Source organism: Myxocyprinus asiaticus, chromosome 35 (genome assembly GCF_019703515.2).
Source record: "Myxocyprinus asiaticus isolate MX2 ecotype Aquarium Trade chromosome 35, UBuf_Myxa_2, whole genome shotgun sequence".
NCBI lineage: Eukaryota > Metazoa > Chordata > Actinopteri > Cypriniformes > Catostomidae > Myxocyprinus > Myxocyprinus asiaticus.
In genome coordinates this window covers 42,840,180-42,861,641 of record NC_059378.1, presented here as the reverse complement: position 1 = coordinate 42,861,641, position 21,462 = coordinate 42,840,180, and the positions used below count along the sequence as shown (strand labels likewise).

At 40.6% G+C, this 21,462-nt stretch overlaps 1 protein-coding gene across 2 annotated transcripts in view; it reads right to left on the bottom strand.

Moving 5' to 3' along the window:
* Positions 1–21,462, bottom strand: part of LOC127426469 (filamin A-interacting protein 1-like) — a 115,659-nt gene that overhangs the window by 40,581 nt on the left and 53,616 nt on the right. For both annotated transcript variants that reach the window (XM_051673306.1, XM_051673307.1), the window contains one exon: positions 15,260–15,438. In XM_051673306.1, coding sequence (XP_051529266.1) covers positions 15,260–15,438 — 179 coding nt within the window. The remainder of the gene's footprint in view (positions 1–15,259; positions 15,439–21,462) is intronic.

Here is a 21,462-nt window from a genome sequence, read left to right as displayed (position 1 = left end):
GTAAAAACTTAACTAGGTTTCTGACCAGATGTAGTTTTGTTGACATTTTAACCAAACACAAACTCCTCTGTGATCAGCACCATGTTGTTTGGTCACATGACTCTGTACGTCAATAGTTTTAACTAGGGGTGTAACAATGCATTGATGCATCGATCTGACACAAAACATTCAATGCATCAATTATTAAAGGTGCAGTATGTAACAATTTTCATATAATATTCACCTTTTTTTAGCCAATGTGTGAACGGCTTGTAACACCACTTAAAAATGAGCCCTTCCCGGACTTCCTAGGTTGCCTATTAAAGCCTGTAGACTGATTTTCATGTGAAGGGAGCAGGTTGGTTTTGCCGGGAAAATCCAAAGATTGTGACGTTTATGCGCGCTCCCGAGAGCCTCAGTGCTTCTCTTCCGCTATTCAACAGCGACAACGAACTGCAACACTAGATAACATTATCTTAGAGATGAAATCCAGCAAATGTCCGGCTCTCAGCACAACACCGACTCCTACACAACCTCAGAGTAAGCCATAAAAACATTTATATACTGAATCCTGTCTGGCTAAGCGGGAACGTGATCGTGGTTGAGCGAAAACTAGAGTGAACATCGGCAGGACATTTGATTCCTGGAGGGACCTTCGTTCGGTTTTGGGGATTAAAACCGACCCTGAATTGGCGTTCTTCTTATTGGACAGGTAAACTTACATAACTGCAAAGCATGTGAAATATAGTGCCATAAGGATTGATCTGTATCATTTTAGTAACTTTCAAATAATTTCAACGATCTTCTCTTTATACTAAAAGTCAGGTATACAGGATACATTTAAGCAAATACTGTACACTTGTTTCTTGATCATAGTACAACATATGACATATAAAACATACAACAGTGCAACAGTAAACTGTCTGGTGTAGTTCGGTAGTATGTAGCTGTATGTGTGTATCAGTATGTTAGCTGATAAGTAGTTTTAGTTTAGTCTCAAAGTAAAACAATCATAACTGTGTAATTTTAATCTGTCTCATCTGTCAGCATGATGCCGGTGGATCACGTTCACTCTCTTTGTATGTTACGTCGTTGTTTTAGTCGATGCTTGCTCGCTCGTGTCCCTATGGAGTGTGTGCACGAGTAACAGGTCACTGCTGCAGTTCACTTAACGGCCGCAGGTGTCATTAATAACAAGGCTTTCTGAATCTTACATACTGCACCTTTAAGTAAAAAAATCTATTCTTTATATTTTTATCAATTATTACACATAATAAATAATGCTATATATGCCATAACACATTCATTTCCTTTGACAAAATATTCCAATCCCCAATCAACTTCAGCAGTCATGAGAGCGCCGGACAGACACGTGAAAAAACAGTGCGAGCGAGGGTGAAGAGGTGAAAACACAGGTCATGGCATCAAGCTCTACTTTTAGTCAGGAACAATTATATGATCCTCCTCATGGGAAATCGAATGTTTGGAAACATTTTGGATTTAGAAAGAAGGGCAGCACTCTGGACAAAACGGTTGCAATATGCAATATGCAAAACATGCCGAGCAGAGATGAAGCACAAGGGGAACATAACCAACATGGCTAACCATATAAAGCAAAGGCATGAGGCGTGCAGTCAGCAAACTTCTAAGGACGTTACTCCAACATCATCTTTTTCGCCCTGAACTTGCCAAAATATGAGCTTTATGTGCTCATATTATAAAGCATTAATGTCTGAAGTGGAGTAATTTTCCTTTGCAGTGGATCCTCAATTCAAACACTGTTATTCTGGTTCTACTTCGGTTAAAACCCAGAGCACTTGAAAATAAATGTGCTGTGAATGTAAAACCTGATGTCTGAGTATTCTCACTATGTTGTATGTTGTGAACACTGTTACATTTGTGCTCTCATCATATTTTGGAAAATAGCAAGAATCGTTCCAATATAATCGAATTGAATCGAATTGAATCGTGGCCAAAATTCAGATTTCATGATGCATCGTAATCGTAAGGTAAATAATCGGAATCGAATCGACTCGTCATCTAAGCAAATATTTACACCCCTAGTTTTAATGCTTTACTGACAGCACAGAGTCTCCTGAACGAAGATCAGTCGGCTTAAATAAAATTATATTATGTGTTGTGTACAGCGAAGTCAAAATACAATGTCCACGCATGTGTATGCGGGGTCGCACGAGGTTAAGTTTGGTCTCCAGAAGTGAGCTAAATCAGACAAAACTTCCCTTTGGATACAATTGGGCACGGCCCGAATTGTAAAATAAATTCATAAATATTCCAAAATTCTATTTTAATTCTTTAAATGCATTATGTTTTGAGTTAGTCATTATAAAAAGCTTAAGATAAAAAACAACAGATGTCTATGATACATCCTCACTGGAACTGCATAGCAACACCATAGCAACCATCCAGAGCACATTAACATCATGGCATTGACTTTCACATTTCCTTCAGAAAATATACCAATGTCGATAAGAAGTTGATTTTCTCACTGAGACGTTGAATCTGTTGGTTTGGAGAACTGACTCAATGACTCTTTAATCACAGACAGAGTTTAAAGCCACAAGCTCTTTCATTTATCTCTCCTTTCATGTTTGTGATGTTATACACACAATCTCTGTCTGTAAACAGTCATTGTTCTGCTATTTAATAACTAGTCTGAAAGTTCATTACATGTTCTGAGATGTTTGTGAGACACCGTTGAGATCATGGGATCAGAATCGAGTCTTTCATCTTTTATAAACATCACCGAGACACAAACAGCAGCTGAACTGGTCTGTTCTAGAGAGACGGCTCATATAATCCATTTAAACACTGAATCATGACTCATTCAGATCTCTAAAGACACAGAGAAAATGTTGAAACTCTGGAGTGACTCTGTGGACATTCTGTTGTATTTTTTATTTGTTAAAACACATAATAGATCTTGATATTTAGAATATCCAGCTGCTCTTGTTTCTGCCACATCTTAAAGTATAATTCAAGTGTAAAGTTTGATACTTAACACAGTCTGCTGTGGTTTGTCTTAATTCTCGGTGTGAGAACTCGTTTTGAAGAGTTTGAGATCTGCTCATGCTTTCATTAAAATAGCTGCCGCTGTGTTCACGCTACACCAGAATGTTCCAGATGATTTCAATTACATTTCTACAAGACTTTCCAAGAAACTTGGAGAGCTTGTAAAACTTTGTTCGATTTTTCACTTTGTTGGTCTGTGAAACGGCGCCTTAAAAAGGAACGTTCACACAGATAGATCGATAGTTAGGGCCATTTATAGCTTTCATAAGACTGACAGAGATTTCATCGATTATTGATTATTGATTATTGGTTTCTTCAACCACAGCCACTTTTATATCCCAGGGGTTGATCTGCATTGAAACTGGTTTTTATAATGTCTTTTTCATTTAGTTTTGCTACTTTTTAAATGCTTTTATTTCCAGATTTAATACCCATTTCCCAAAAACTTTCAATCTTAAATATGAAAATCCATTTACATTTTATGTACTATGATATTCTAAAGAGAGTAAAATAAACATAAACCAAACTTACTGTTTGAAAAATATTGGTAACACTTTACAATTGGGTTCAGTTCGTTAACATTAGTTAATGCATTATGCATCATAAACTAACAATGAACAATATATTTTTACAGCATTTATTAAACTTTGTTAATGCTAGTTAATACAAATACAATTGTTCATTGTTAGTTCATAGTGCATTAAATAATTAAGCAATAAGGAATGAGAGGCCGTGCTATTTTGTGAAATATTTACGGCTGAAGAGCGTTTTTAGACCGCCTGCAATTTTTCACAATCAAATTTAAAAACTCACCATTCACATATACTATAGACTAATTGCCAAAAATTGGTCTAATTTTTCAGAAACAAGAAGACTCCAATTATTCATAAATAATATTGTATGTGTTTATAATCTTAAACAGAAAGTTTTTTAAAATCTTTTTTTTTTTTTTTTTTTTGCTTTTGTCTTTATTAACTTTGTAAACACGTAATTCTGGTTCTGTTCACTCTATCTCAATTTGAAAAGTCTTATTTTATTCCACTAGATGGCAACGAGCACTAGAAAACTTTTTTTCTCTATCACATTCCATCACAATATACAGATCTGAAATGTAGGTGGCGCTCTAACACATTGTATCCCTCACAGATGTGCTCGTCCATAGACATTCAGTCTAATTTTCAGTTCATTCGCAAACTCGTTATTTTATCGAATATCTCGGCCTCTGATTGGACTAGAAGATCAGTCTAGGTGTCATTAGAAAGCTGAGATGATGTATAACATTTTATCATGCATACATACATTTTATGATGATTTGTTTTGCATGCTTTTCCTGCTGGATGGCATATTTGGTTCTGGACATCTAAGATATAACACTGGATTATTCAAACAAGCAAGCTCACAGACAAGTAAACAATGGCTCATTTTTTTTAGAAAACTTCCTAAGGTAAAATCAGATTGTAGAGCGGAGAAGGTGGGCCGGGCTGGAATGACGCACACCCGGTCCCCAATTGGCCTGATGGGGCGCACGAGGGATAAAGGCGGCCGGGGACGACAGTTCGAGAGAGAGAGAATTACAGGCATTTGCCCTGCATGTGTTTATGTTTGTGTGTTTTTGTTTAAGTTTATTATTAAACTATTATTTATGTTGTCAAGCCGGTTCTCGCCGCCTCCTTTCCCTGTACCCTAATCTAATACTGTATGTATTAGATATTTGGTGCTTACAGCAGCAGTTATTGGAGCATAAAAGAGACATTTGTATTAGATGACTTGCAGAAATCATATTTCACTTTGTGATTCTTTTAAAAATCTTTCGAACTGTGGTATTATTGCAACAAAATAAACTGTACAGTGACATTCATGAGAGTGAGAGCTTTCATTTGATATATGACTTGTACATTCATGTGTTATGTTAAGGACTTTTATTTTCATATAAATATTTCTATCCCATTACCTCTAGGGGGTGCTAATTTTCAATGCAAATGTTTTGAGACCTTATTTTGTTATTTTAAGTAACATAAATGATGGTTATCTCTGAAAAGTTCAGACTGTAAGCTTTCAAATGATACTTCATATGCCTGACTTATGGAGACTTTAACGTTTTAAACGTAATCTTTTTTAGTGATATAGTGCTGGCGGGTCCATAGAGTTTAAGGAGTTATATTATTTTTTGTAAGTAAAATCAATAAATGCCATCCTTCTGCCCGAAAATATAGTCCCTGACAGTAAACAGTAAACAGAATGTTGCTAGGCAACAAGAATAACCATCAGATATGGGTGCTATGGAATGATACAAATTGAAGTTCCATAATGAGGTCAGAGCTGTGATTTATCATGAATAAAACACGGCTGTTGACCAATCAGCATCCAGGACCGGAACTATCCATTTTATAACGTTGACATATACAATTTACTAAAATTATACATATACTAAAAACTGGTATATGTTAAAACTAACATGAACTAAGATTACTAAATGCTATAAAAGTATTGTTTATTGTTAGTTCATGTTAACTAATGCTGTTAACTAACTGAACCTTATTGTAAAGTGTTACCAAAATATTCGTTCTAATTTTTTCACATATTATGCCAAAAGTGGCCAAGAAATACACTGTGTGAATGTAAAATGATTTCAGGCCATTGAACACTCGTTGTAATGAGTTGACTGTAAAGTTCAGGGAGCGTTCATTAATTTCACTGTAGTTTATGATCTCCTCAGAGTGTATATGTATAAACCATGAAGTCATTGAGGTGAAATGGAGGTTTGAGCAGTCTACTGCTGCTGGATTTTGGCACACGACCCCTGAAATATATCTCACAGGAACTAAACATGACAATGAGAGAGACTGAAAGTAAGTAAAGCGCTGCATCAATACTGAATTCACTGTAGTTCAGTTGATAGTACTTTCAATTGTTCAGTGATGTTTCTTTACTTTAGCCCTCAACACTGTCAGTTCATTCTTATGGACTCTTTGGTAATGTGTATACTGGTCAACACTTTTAAACTTTATTTCATTTGAGAAGCTCCAGCGTTTCTTGGATGTAACCACACACGATAAAAGGCATGGAGTGACCCACTGGCCTTCACTTCATCAAGAAAACCTCTTCTGAAGCGAAATTACACCCTGACACTGTGTCAAAAACAACGATGATAGAAGAAACACCTCGAGCGGCTCCTTATTAACCAGAATGACCGTACAGAAAATAAACATAACTGGACAAAAGCAACGACTTCATGAACTGTTGTTATGGACGTGAAATCGAGATTTAACTTTATTTCACCTTCTAAATCAACTGCTTCTCAACTGGTTTTGATTTTCAAGTGGCGACCCAACAAAGTATTGATTGTAATCTGGGGGATATTTTCTTTGACCTTGTGTAGTTTAGTTGATGGTGTTTGAGGATGAGTTTACATCCATGTTGACATCTGTCTAATTTGACATGCTTTGACTGAGTGAGATTAATTTTTGTGCAAAAATACTGAGTTTGATCGGACAACCTTTGACATCAACAACAAAAGATATGGGAAGTGTTTTCCTACATAGACTTGAAAAGTCTATTTATTTTGTTCTCATAACTAATAGATGATTATATGGTTAGTCAATCCCTCTAGGATTTTGTGATCTTGCATTGAAATACTGAAGGCAAATTCAACCACTTTCTGCATTATTTGAGGTAGCTGGCAATTTTTCCACATAAACCGTGAATCTGAGACATTCCTGTACTCCATGATTGACAGCGGCAAAACAAATGCTCTAAAAGCTTGACACATTCGGTCCTGTATTAACCCGTACTTTGGCCCTAATGACCACACCCTGTATGGGACACCTTTTGTCCCATATTTTAGAGCTGAGATGCTCAAGTGGGAATAAAAATTCCATTACTTGGATAGTAAAATGTGATTTGATTTAAAGTGCTCATAAATCACGGTTAGATTGAATGATCACGATCAGTTTACAGTTGCAATATAGGTCTACTATTTTAACCATAAAGTTTACTTGTATTGTCTGAGGCAAAAGATTGTAAAATAAAAATAATTAAGGGTCTTCCATTGAACTTGTATTAGTCATAGCATATTTAAACCTGTTAAATGTATAGTTTATTTTTGTGTGTGTTTATGCAGTTAGCAAGAAAAAAATCATATTCAGTAAACATGCCGGTTATTGCACTTACCATAATTGACACTAGGGATGGGCATTTTCAAGTAATTTTGTAGTAGAGTAGTCTAACCCACAAAAAAACAAGTACTTGTAAATGTAAATGTCTTATTCACATACGTTACAAAGAACGCTTTCAAAATAAGATAAGTTCAACAAACTGCTTTTCTTTTGGTAAAAAAAAATTAAATGAACAATATGTATTATTGATAAATACAAAATAATATATAAAAATAAAATAAGAATAAAAAACTTTTGCACTCACCCGGAGCTTACATAGAAACCAATACTGATGCATTAGGATAATGCACATATATTAACTCTAAGGCCATCACATATTTATCATTTCACATGTGATTATTCAGAACAACAAGTGGTGAAAGTTGGCTTTTTATAAAATGTGCTCTGTCCGTGTTCACATAACAGTCTGATAAGCTTCTGAGTTTCTTGTACTGCTTCGTATTTCTTTCCACCATAAAAATAGATCCTCATCCGTTGGTTTGCATGACTCCAACAAGAACCGAAAACCAATTGGCTTTGCTTGAAAGCACACAAAGATGCCATGATTTCTTCTTCTGTCATCCAACACCTCGACGACACACATCCAGAGCGCCCCTCAGTGGACTCAATTGTAACTGCGAGATTTGGTGAGCGATTCAGAGGGAAAATGCAGCACTGACCGCTCACGGCAGGCAAATGCGCAAAGGAAAATTAATTTGCGATATTTGAGTAGTTGTTCAGTCAATTACTCATGCGTATCCTTAATTGACACAATTTGTACAAGTTTACTATTATTATTTGTGAGTTTTCACTGCAAAACAACACAAAAAACGCCACAAATGGCATCACAATTTTTGAGAAAAGCCACAGAAGATTCCCTCATCTTGGGCCGCAGTAATCAAGAAATGACACAAAATCCTGGTAGAACTGATTAGTACTGTAAGCATTGTTTTTGCTGTCTGTGACTCCATCAGAACAGATCTGTGTCTAATTTTTGGTTTGCAACCCTCCAGTTGAGAATCACTGATCTAAATCATTATAAAACATGTTGCAATCTTGTGACCCTACAGCCGGAGAATGCAACCCTCAAATGACAGAACCTTGAACAAACTTCCTTTGACACAACATGTGTGGAACTCCGTCCAAGTTGTGGGATAACTGAAAGGGCAGATTCGCCTGTAATCCACCGCTATTCCTTACAAGGCATTCGCCTCTTTCCAGAGAAAAAAAAAGATTTGTGAGGGGGAGAAGAAAATGAGACGTAAAAAAAAAAAACAAAGTGTTTCCCGGAGAGCTTGTGTGTATGTGTGTGTTTGTGTATGTGTGTGTGTGTTTGTGTTTGTGTGTGTGTTCATGTGGTTTAGAGCGTTCTATCACAGATATGTAATCACATTACGACATGCAATCAAGGGCCGCGGGCCGAATGACCTCATATTCACAGAGCCCACAACTCTAAACATGTTCGTAGTGTTTGATTTGGCGTTGATGTTCAATCACTCACACAAACCGATAACAGCTTCACCTGACAGTCTGTGAGTAAAGACAAAGGCTTTTGTTGTTTAAAATGAACATAAAACAGTGTTCACAATCCATTTAACTTCCATAATGTGATGCATTATCCAATGAAACAGGACGCTCAATGAAAACTGTTGAGCGGGATTTGATTTTCTCCATGTGGAATTGATTATACAACAGGTGAATGAAAAATAAGAGGGCTTGATGACGTCAGCTGAGAAGGAAAGTCATTTCAGAGGCCAAGAAAATTACTATATTTTCATTAACAATTACAAAGACAACATTTTTGCCTTTGGAATAATGTGTAGTTATGAATCGTAATGTCAAACAGCTTTTCCAAAAGAGCATGCTGGTTGACTCAAATTTAACTCACTTTAACTGATACCGTTTTCTTGATCAACGCATTTCATGGAACAATTCAGCATTTTCAACTAAAAACACAATCTCAAAACTACACACCAGTTTGTACAAACTTCCACGTCAAAATCAAATATTTCACTCAAAAACATGTTATCTCATGTCAAAATTAAACACTGGCTTCAAATGACACAAACCAGCAAACACAAACTATTGCACTGCTCACAATACATCAGTGGGAAAAAACTAAATCAACCAGGAAGAATTTTGCAGGTCTGTAAATGTACATAAAATATGGAAGGGTGCAGGTAAACACTGTAAAGCAATGTTCAAAAAGTTAATTTGAGAGTAAGCCTTCGTTACAGCACTGTAAAATGATGCCTGGTGAAAATCGCTTTCAAAAAGAAAACTCTACAGTAACAAATGATTTCAAAGTATAGAGAAATAAGCAAAATAAGGAATATAGTATACTGTAAAGTAGAGTCTGCACACAAACCAAATGTCCCTCATTTCTTGCAGAAATACAGAAGAACAAGTACAGTTGGGCAAGACAAAGTAAACATATTTTCACAAATGATCAGTTCAAGTGTCAAGAACATGTGACCATGTACAGTACAATAGCCTGCAGTAATGTACCCTGTATGTTACCTCACTTGTCTTAAGCAAATTGCAGAGATTGGTTTTCTTGTCTGAAGGTCTGAATGATAGATGTAACCATTAAATGATTTAGATTTAGCTGGACTTGTTGGCCACCATTGAGATACCATGCACAAAAACAAAGTCAGCCAGAATGGAGATATCATCTGGGACAACATATCGTTCTTCTTCACCTTCCTCTACCTCTTTGTGTTGGTCTCTATTTCTCTGCCTTCCAGCTCTTCAAACATTGTTTGGATCCATTATTCCAAAGCACATATTCACCTTTTAGTTTATTCTAAAATTCTGACTGGTGTGTGAAACATTTTGCAACTTAGTGTTTACACATGGAGAAATGTGTGTTAACCGCGTTTAGGCTTTGAATGGCATGAGGTATTAAGTCTTGTTTTCGGAGAAATCGAACAAAATTTGGTGCGGTTCATGATTAAAACAGGTAAAAACGATCTGCCAATGGGGGAAGAAAAATACATTCATTTCCCCTTTGAATCAAACGTTTTTTCTTTTTTTTTTTTACCCCATTGGTAAATTGTTTTTTCTTGTTATAAGCATAAATGTTACTAAGTCTTGTTTGATTTCTCTGAAAACATGACTATATGTTTATTTTATGTCATTTTGCTTCTCAAGTAAACTGATCCTGTTTTAGATATTTTTACTGGAAAACAACACAAAAAACGTTTTGCAAAGCATTGGTTTGATATTTTGTTATATAGTGCAATGACACTCATACATAAGTCGGCATGATATCAGATTTTACCCTATTTATTTTCTTCATGCATGTTATTGGTCGGTCTTCATGTGAACGATCCATCCATGCATATTTGTTGTTGTTGTTTTGTGTGTGTGTGTGTGTGTGTGTGTGTGAATTGTTTTTGACTTTGTAATCATTAATCAAAATGTCATAACTCGTTCTTCTGCTGATGTGATTGACTCTTCTCACAGCCAGTAGTCAAAGTTTTTTAGAGGTGAAGAGGTGTATTTTCAGCTGTTTCCCTATTCAATTCCCCAAACTACCTTGATTACGGGCCCGCTGGCTTGGATTTTTACATTTCGAAGGAGGAATAACTGCGAATTTGCGGTTGTGTTGAATATTTCCAGAGGTGATCACCTCGGTTATATTTGCCTGTTTCTTAAATAGAAACAAACATCTCAGAAATCTCAGTGAAACTAAATTAGTGACATAATAGAGACAAAAGGCCAGCAAGACTATATATTTTTTTAGTCATAATGGTCTTGTCTTCAGGAACTCAACTGAAACTGTGTGTTGATGATTGAGATTTTGAAGGTCTTCTGGTCAGTGTGAATGTGCCAGAAGAGTCTCAACAGCTGTTCTGTAATTCACAATGACTCTAATCGCACGCTCCCAGAGTCCTCCAGACAATTCTCCTTATGAAACATCTCTGGAAGTGTGTTTCCTGTGATCAGATTAGCTGATCTAAGGGTGTGTTTGGTTTGGCCGAGTGGCTCGGTTCTGGGCTCAAACATGAGTGTGTCTGACACGAGCAACGCCATAAAAAATATCTGCTCATCCAAGGTGTCGCTAATTACCGTGCAAGGAGACGCGAGACATTTATACTGGACACATTCACAAAATGGCAATAATCACATGCAATGTTCAACAGGACAGTTCTGGTCTCGGCCCATCGGGATGTCCACTTTTAAGATGTTGTTTAACGTTCGGCTCAGTGACACGATCAGCCTCAGAGATATTGGCAGATATTTCTGTATCAAACTCTAGAACTAAATGTACTGAAGTGTATTACTGTTCAAATGAGTAACGTGAAAAGATTTTAGTTGCTTATTGAGATAATGATGTCAGATTAAACTGTGACTCATTGTTTATACTGCCCCACTGTTCTGACGTCATTTTTGGATGTTAAAGCACTTGTATCTTTAATGTTCACAGTCACTATTAGTAATCCATTTGTAGTTTGATTTCAAAACATTTCATCTGTTCATCTGAGCATTTTGACATGTCAGCTGCTGATTCAATCAATTCCATTTGGTGATGCTAGTAGCACTGAAATACACACTTTACCTTTAATCATTATTACAAATCCAAATGAAGAATTTAATGCACTTCATTATTCAAACAATGATGTCAAACAATGTAGAAACTTGGTGCATTAATATATAATGTGCAGTAACGTGTGTGTGTTTGTTTCAGCGTTTGTTTTACGATGATGCTTCGAATGTGACTCATCCAATCAGAATTTAGTGACAGAACTTTCTGTTTCTAATCACAAATAGATGCTGCTGTTGTTCTAAAGCATTACAGCAGAAAGACGCAACAGTATCATGGTGTACCATCATTAAATATTTGTAGAAGCGAGCGCTTGTTTTATCACAGCGTGAGGCGTGTGGACATGTCGTCCGTTTGAAGTGCAGCAGGTTTTAATTTCATGCTCATTAATCTATTGTTGTAGGACACATTGTAGCAGCATGTCATCATTTCCTCTGTGTGCTGACATTACATACTCGCAGGAAAATGTGCTGCAGAGCACGGGAATGGACACCAGACCTGGTCTGTTTCTCTCTCTTGTATTCACATACATGTCTCTCTCTCAGTGTAAAGTTGTAAATATGAATGTTGATGTATCGCTCACTGACTGCAGCTCTGATGATCTAATGCCTCACTTTACTCGACTTTATGAGGCAGCAGCAACCAGCTAACTCTAACCAGATGTTACACACACACACACTTCCACCTGAACTTGTTGAAAGATTTCCACTGGAAGATACTTCATTGAGAATAAAAACTAAAGAATTACAGCTGATTTCTCATTCTTTAGTTCATGGCTGTTGCATTATGTCATCTGTGATCTTTAAAATCGCTTGCACATGAAGAAATGTGGAGCTCAGTGCGATTTGTAGTTTCTAAATAACAATTTTAGTTGATCAAACAGGTGCTGATGAAATCAAAAGTATAGTACATTTTTCTAGACAGGTTTCGGGAAGACATTTGTCTGTCCACAGTGTAAGCAGAACATTGTTTTTCTCATTGAATATCCTCTGTGAAATATGTCTTTATATGCGCTGCACTCATATTAATGAAAGCATTCTTGCGTGTGCACCAGATGTTCAGTGAATCAAGACTTAAATTTTGGTCTGTTCCTCACACAATGCTATTGTATGGCTTCAGAAGATTTTAATACAGAGCAGGAGTGATATGGACGAATTTATGGACAATGTTTCTTTTTAAAACTACAGGCTATAATTAAAAAGCTTTATTTTTGAAACAGAAAGTATACAGAAAATAAGGGAACAATCTACAGCTAGAGACTAAAAGTTCATTCGGATCTTTTTTTTTTTACAAAGAAGAGTGTAGCTGAATTTATTCAGCATAAAGATCGCATGCAGTTTTCATTGTATTTTTTAAATAACACTTCGAAAGAGTGACACAAAGTTGAGAGTTCAGGCATGAATGGTGCAAGCTGATAGGTTCTTTGAACTTGTTATCTGTTAGTCAATCAGTTTGCTCACATGTGATATGTCAAAGCCAATTGGCTCACATGGTGTAAGCTGATAGATCCTATGAGGTGTAATCGGGTAGCCAATCAACTCTCACTTTGCCTGACATTTAAATTTGCTCAGTTTGCAAGCCGGTTTCACTGAAACCCTCCTCCACCCCAGCCCAATGTCTATATCTGCTACATGGGGATTGTATTCATGTCTATTTGTGCAGCAGCGTTTCTTAGATGCTTGATGCAGCATGTCTTGTGTTTTTCTAAATGTCCACCAGCAGCAGCAGGATGTTCACATGCTTAACTCAGTATGTCTGTGTATGTTCTAGGAGTAGTAAGTCTCCGTATTTGCTCGTCAGCAGCATAGCAGATCTAGTCCACCAAGACCGATATGCTATCAATGTGTCATACCCGCATAAACATGCTAAATCTTTCAGATTTGTCATGACTGAAATTCAGTTACTGTTTTTAAAGCAATTTTTCCATTAAAAAGATGGTAAGCTATAAATATATATATATACACTGTTGGCCAAAAGTTTGGAATAATGTACAGATTTTGCTCTTATGGAAAGAAATTGGTACTTTTATTCACCAAAGTGGCATTCAGCTGATCACAATGTATAGTCAGGACATTAATAATGTGAAAAAAAATTTCAGAACTTCTTAAACTACTTCAAAGAGTTCTCATCTAAAAATCCTCCACGTGTAGCAATGACAGCTTTGCAGATCCTTGTTATTCTAGCTGTCAGTTTGTCCAGATACTCAGGTGACATTTCACCCCACACTTCCTGTAGCACTTGCCATAGATGTGGCTGTCTTGTCGGGCACTTCTCACGCACCTTACAGTCTAGCTGATCCCACAAAAGCTCAATGGGGTTAAGATCCATAACACTCTTTTCCAATTATCTGTTGTCCAATGTCTGTGTTTCTTTGTCCACTCTAACCTTTTCTTTTTGTTTTTCTGTTTCAAAAGTGGCTTTTTCTTTGCAGTTCTTCCCATAAGACCTGCACCCCTGAGTCTTCTCTTTACTGTTGTACATGAAACTGGTGTTGAGCGGGTAGAATTCAATGAAGCTGCAAATGTTGTTTAGTTTCCCAATTTTGTGAAAATCAGTTTGGACAAATATCTCTCAGTAATAATCACTGGACTTTAAACGGTCACTACTGTTATAATCAGATTCATATCTTTGCCAAACACTAATTTAACTCCAAGCCATTAATAATGTTTCCATTTTCATGACCTTACAAGGCTCTTAAAAATAAGTCCTAGTAGATTAAAAATAAACCGAGGCTGATAATATATCTCTGAACAGAAATAGTCCCCTGTTACCCTTTAAAAGCTGAAACCTAATTCTGTCCGGATGAGTTTGTGTAAAAATATCCAGCAGGATTCACATGGATTCATGCACACTGGACTCATCCATGAAGACTTTAATCTTTCCAGTACATGAAAGCAGAGACGACGCTCTGTTTCTCTCAGTGTTAGTTTGTTGTGACTTTAGCTCAGATAGGAAAATGTGTGTTAACATGAATTAAAGTGTGTTGATACAGTTTTTCTGGATTGCTGACACACTATAACTGAATCTGTTGTTGTAATACCCAAACCATTCCTTCAACTTTTGAAACAAAGACACATTTCTGAAAACTATAAACACAATCACCTCTTTTCACACATGATCCAATGTGTTTAACATTTTCTGGAAAACTCAACACACAAATGTCCTGATTTTGCACAGGTTTAACCATGTTCTCATTCAGAAAGCACAAGCACTCAAAATAACCCTTACTGGAAAATGAGACAAAAATACTTTTACAAAAATTTGTTTTTGCAGTGCGACACTTATTTTCAAAATATATAGCACAAACACACTTTGCAAGCAAAACATTTCACTGTCAGTCACCGTTTACTTTCACTGCATCTTTTTTACACACAATGAAGGTAAATGGTGACTGAGGCTGAACATTCACATCTCCTTTTGTGTTCTACAGAAGAAAGAAATGTATACGTGTGCATGAGGGTGAGTAAATGATGACAGAACATTCATTTTTGGCTGACCTATCCTCTTAAAACAACCCCTGTCGTTTATGGCGGTACAGGTGACTGACCTCTCTCTCTCCTGCTCTAGGAGGCTGGTGAACTCATCGCTCTTCCTCATGAAGTCGCTGTGGTTTCTCTTCTCATCCTGCAGTCTGATGAGTGTCTGTCTGTGTGATTGTTCCACCATCAGCAGTTGCTCCAACATCCGTCTGTACGTCTCTCGCTGCTGTTCCACCAACCTGTCCAACTGACGGAGAACAACACGCTGAGGACACGCAGGAATTCCCAGTGTTGGGTAAACTACACATCAAAGTAATCCACTACAGATTACAAATGATTTCCCTAAAGTTGTGATCAGATTACTTTACTGATCAATTTAATGAAAAAGTAATCACATTACTTATTTGCTTTAATTTTAACTTACTTTCAAAAAACAATTTTCAAAGAAAAGTTTTGGTTTGTCCACTCAACGAATTCAAAATAATGTATATATTTCCTCTTTGTTCATTGTCACATGCGAGTCATCCTGTACACTCAACACCACATGTTTCTTTCTTACAGAAAAGAAAGTTAGTGGGCGCATGTCCTACAGGCGTCACAGAAACAAACAGATGTGCATATGAACATAATTCATGTTTTAAATGTGTTCTACACAAATAATATTATTTCAGAAATATGTGCAACACAAGTAATGTACTTACGTGTAATTAACTTATCTGAAAATAACTAATGTGATCACAAGAATTTAAATTTTAATGTCTTACACTACTTTTTCAATTTAAAAGTCATTAGATTACATTACTGAATTACGTGTAATCAGATTAGTCCAAACACTGGTAATACCAAGGTTCATTTTATGTATACTTCAGTACTGGATCATTACCATATTCATGTGCCATGGTATTTAACCCTCCTATGGTTTTTGGTCATTTTTGATATCCTTTATCTGAGCAGTACAAGACTTGGTGTTTTTATCCTCCATTTGCCATCTAAACATACAAAATAAAAAAATAAAAAATTGGGCTTGATTCAGTAAGTCTAAGTGGTTATAAAAAAAAAAAAGGAAAAGCGACACCTTTGGTATTCACGGTCAAAATTTACCAACCATTGAAAATGAATGGAAAAGACCAAAAGACAGAGCAATTATTTTTTCTTTTTGATCTGTCAAATACAATCAATAAATCAGCCACAAAACAGAAAAAACTACAGGTGAGGATGGGCATCTTCAGTGCAAAACATACACACCCACTTACACACACAATGAACTGGTGAGACTACAACACAAAGCTTTTTTTTTTTTTTTTACATTTGTCAAATAAAACCAATAAATCCGCCACAATGCTAAAAATACACACTCAGAAATGAAGGGTTGAGATGATAACACACTCACAATGCACAACACACACACACACACACACACACAGGGCATCAATAAGTGAAGCTCTACAGCCTCTTTTGGTCATTGTTGGCTTTACAAGACATCATCCTAGTTACTTGCGTAACCTCCATTCCCTGATGGAGGGAACGAGACATTGTGTCGATGTAGTGACACTAGGGGTCACTCTTGGGAGCCCGAGACACCTCTGGTCTTTGATAAAAGGCCAATGAAAATTGGTGAGTGGTATTTGCATGCCACTCCACCGGACATACGGGTATAAAAGGAGCTGGTATCCAACCACTCATTCCGGTTTTATGCTGAGGAGCTGAGACAAGGTCCGGACATTTCAGCGGGTAGTTCAGCGTTGTGGCAGGAGGGACACAATGTCTCGTTCCCTTCATCTGGGAACAGAGGTTACGCAAGTAACCAGGACGTTCCCTATCTGTCACTCACTCGACATTGTGTCGATGTAGTGACACTAGGGGTCCCTATACGAAACGCCACAACTGGCTGAACTGTGTTACGTGAACTGGCGGTGTGTGACGGGCAGACCACTGTGTGCCTCGTAGCCAGCACACCAGGCCGACATGTATCCTCCCCCAACATAGATATGAGTGTCGAACGACCCTTTGGGGACAAGTTGACTACCCAAAAGATAGAGTCAAGCTAACCCAGTCGTGGCCTCTTTTCCCCTTCTTTTTTTCCACTCCCTAAAAAAGAAGGGGGATTATCTGACTGGGCTGCCAGGTCTAGTTGGGTGGTGTACCTCCCAAGGGGAGGACACCGCGGAGACCACACCTCGCCCAAAGAGAAGGGGGGATATTTAAGTCTTGACGACCATGTGGAGAGTCTCAACGTAGTTCCTACCCAACGGGGGAGGAGTTACTACAAACATTAAGACTGTGGCAGAGGGGCTCTGCCCAAGGAAGATGCAGTTTGCCAACAGGGAAACAAATTAGCAGAAGATATATATCGCATGGGGTTACCTTACAGGGAACCACCACATGCGGAGCACCTACGCCAGAACAGGGCTCTTAGTTAGCACGTGTACTGGGCCGGCATCGAGTCTCTCCAAAAACTCGACTGCCACAGGGCTCGGAGGAAGTCAAACAGGGAACATAGTTTGTGAACACTACTGGGAATTAATGGCATATGTCTTCAGCTCAGAAGAGGTGAAAGGTGCTATGTGCAAGCAATACACCCGGCCGGCTATCCCGGGCTTATCCGCTTGTATTGCGTGCTACTACCTGGGATGAAACCAGTTCCACCTGGAGGTTGTAGAACCTTGCAAAGGTGTTGGGTGTTGCCCAGCCCGCTGCTCTGCAAATGTCTGTTAGAGAGGCACCCCTGGCCAGGACCCAGGAGGCCGCTAGACCTCTGGTAGAATGGGCTCGTAGCCCTACCGGGGCGGCATGTCCTGGGTGTGATATGCCATAGCTATGGCATCAATGAGCCAGTGTGCGATCCTCTGCTTGGAGACAGCGCTTCCTTTCCGCTGTGCACCAAAGCAGACAAAGAGCTGCTCAGACATCCTAAAGCTCTGCGTGTGATCCAGATAGAGGCGTAAAGCGTGCACCGGACACAGCAACGATAGGGCTGGGTCTGCCTCCTCCTGGGGCAGCGCTCGCAGGTTCACCACCTAGTCCCTAAAAGGTGTCGTGGGAACCTTGGGCACATAGCCCGGTCGGGGCCTCAGGATCACGTGAGAGTAGCCCGGACCAAACTCCAGGCACGTTTCACTGACAGAGAACGCTTGCAGGTCTCCTACCCTCTTGATGGAAGTGAGCGCAGTCAGGAGGGCAGTCTTCAAGGAGAGTGCCTTAAGTTCAGCTGACTGCAAAGGCTCAAAGGGGGCTCTCTGTAGACCCTAAAGAACTACAGAGAGGTCCCATGAGGGAACGAGGCACGGTCTGGAGGGATTCATCCTCCTGGCGCCTCTCAGGAAACTGATGATCAGGTCGTGCTTCCCTAAGGACTTACCGTCAACTGCATTGTGGTGTGCTGCTATGGCGGCAACGTACACCTTCAAGGTGGAAGGGGACAGCCACCTTTCCAACCTCTCCTGCAGGAAGGAAAGCACTGATCTGACTGCCCATCTCTGGGGGTCTTCCTGTCGGGAAGAACACCACTTAGCATACAGATGCCACTTAAAGGCATACAGGTGCCTCGTAGAGGGGGCCCTAGCCTGAGTGATCGTGTCTACCACCGTGGGTGGTAGACCGCTTAGGTCTTCCGCGTCCCGTCCAGGGGCCAGACATGGAGATTCCAGAGGTCTGGTCGTGGGTGCCAGATGGTGCCCCGTCCCTGAGAAAGAAGGTCCCTCCTCAGGGGAATTTGGGGGGGACTGTCACGAGGAGTGTGAGGTCCGAGAACTACGTCTGGGTGGGCCAGTAGGGTGCTACCAGGACGACCTGTTCCTCGTCCTCCCTGACCTTGCACAGAGTCTGTGCAAGTAGGCTCACTGGGGGGAAACGCATATTTGCGCAGGCCAGGGGGCCAGCTGTGTGCCAGCACGTCTATGCCAAGGGGTGCCTCGGTCAGGGCGTACCAGAGCGGGCAGTGGGAGGATTCTTGGGAGGCGAACAGGTCCACCTGTGCCTGTCTGAATCGACTCCAAATCAGCTGGACCACTTGAGGGTGGAGTCTCCACTCTCCCCTGAGGGTAACCTGCCGTGACAGCGCGTCCGCTGTAGTGTTGAGGTCGCCCAGGATGTGAGTGGCTCGCAGCAACTTGAAGTGCTGCTGACTCCAGAGGAGGAGATGGCGGGAGAGTTGTGACATACAACGAGAGCGCAGACCACCTTGGCGGTTGACATATGATGCCATTGCTGTGTTGTCTGTCCGAACTAACACATGCTTGCCCTGGATCAATGGCTGAAACCTCCGCAGGGCGAGCAGAATTGTCAACAACTGGAGGCAGTTGATGTTCCAATGCGGTCGCGGGCCTGTCTACAAGCCGGCAGCTGCATACCCGTTGCAAATAGCGCCACAACCCGTTTTGGAGGCATCTGTCATGACCACGATGCGCCTGGAGACCTGCTCTAGGGGAACACCTGCCCGTAGAAATGAGAGGTCGGTCCAAGGGCTGAAAAGATGGTGACAGACCAGTGTGATGACCACGCGATGTGTCCCATGGCGCCATGCCCATCTCAGGACTCGAGTCTGAAGCCAGTGCTGAAGCGGTCTCATATGCATCAACGCGAGTGGGGTGGCCACAGCTGAGGATGCCATATGCCCCAGGATCCTCTGAAAGAGTTTCAGTGGAACCACTGTTTTCGGTTTGAACACCTTCAAACAGGCCAGCACCGACTGTGCACGCTTGTTCATGAGGCGCACTGTCAAAGAGACTGAATCCAACTCCAAACTGAGGAAAGAGATGCTCTGAACCGGGAGGAGCTTGCTCTTTTCCCAGTTGACCCGAAGCCCTAGTCGGCTGAGGTGTGAGAGCACCAAGTCCCTGTGTGCACAACATGTCCCGAGAGTGAGTTAGGATTAGTCAATCATCGAGGTACTTGAGAATGCGAATGCCCACTTCCCTTAATGGGGCAAGGGCTGCCTCTGCGACTTTCGTGAAGACGCGAGGAGACAAGGACAGGCCGAAAGGGAGGACCTTGTACTGATATGCCTGACCCTCGTATGCAAACCGCAGGAAGGGTCTGTGTCGAGGTAGAATCGAGACGTGGAAGTACGTGTCCATCAGGTCTACGGCCGCGAACCAATCTTGATGCCGGACGCTCCCCAGAATGCGTTTTTGCGTCAGCATCTTGAACGGGAGTCTGTGTAAAGCCCGGTTCAGTACTCGCAGGTCCAAGATTGGCCGCAAGCCACCACCTTTTTTTTGGTACGATGAAGTAGGGGCTGTAAAACCCCTTCTTCATCCCGGCCGGAGGGACAGGTTCTATCGCACCACATCTTTCTAGCGCCTTTATCCACCGGGGGATTGCCGAATAGCCCTTGGCCGCCCCACTATCGAGGGTAGTGAGGGTGGGGAAGCTGCAAAGATCAAGACCGGGCAGTAAAAAGTGCCTCCCACGACCTTGTCAGCTCTTCATGCACTTTCGGGAAGAAAGGAACAGGGCGAGGCGTGGCTTTGAGCAGCGCCGCAAGCCCAGGAACCAGTCATCGAGCCGCGAGGGTTCAGGGAAGAGCGGAGGGTTCCACTCTAGCCTGACACTCGCGGCTGCCCGGGAAAGCATGTCATCATCTCCGCGTCAGCCTGTGACCGGGCGACCGCACCCGAAGGGAGGAGCCCAGCTGAGGCTTCTGCATCCGACTGGACGAGCCCACTCTCCGATGCTGCGCTTGAGAGCTCATCACTTTCGCGGGCTCCGAATAAGAGGTCGAACTTGCCATGAGACGAGCCGGCGGACTCATCCAGAAGCCCGATCGGGGCAGACGAGCATGCTGGGGAATGGGAGGTCCACGGGGGTATACCCGGCGGAGGCGGTCCCATTGGGGTCCCCAAATCGCCCCCAGTGCTAGCCGCACTGGCCTCATACCTGTGGGTAAAAGGACCGAGGCAGGGAGCCTCTGGGGTGGCTTTCTTTCTTACAAAGGCAAGCCGCGACCACACTGTTGCCATGGACATGTCCTCGTAATGAGTACATGACCCATCCACGAACGCTGTCTCCGCGTGAGCAGTGCCCAGACACAAAAGACGTGTCTCGCGACGATCAGATCATGATCGTCAGAAGGCGAGAGATAACGAGCGCAACCAGGAATAACACATAAAGGAAAGGCATCTTTAAAAAGACGCGTCTTTAAAAAGACATTCCGTGTGTGCCGCTCTTTTAGAGAAATATACTCTTTTAGAGAAATATACTCTTATTTCTGCCAAAGCACCCAGGGCATTCTCTGCAGTGCACCATTGCAGAGGAGGGAGATGCTGCTGAA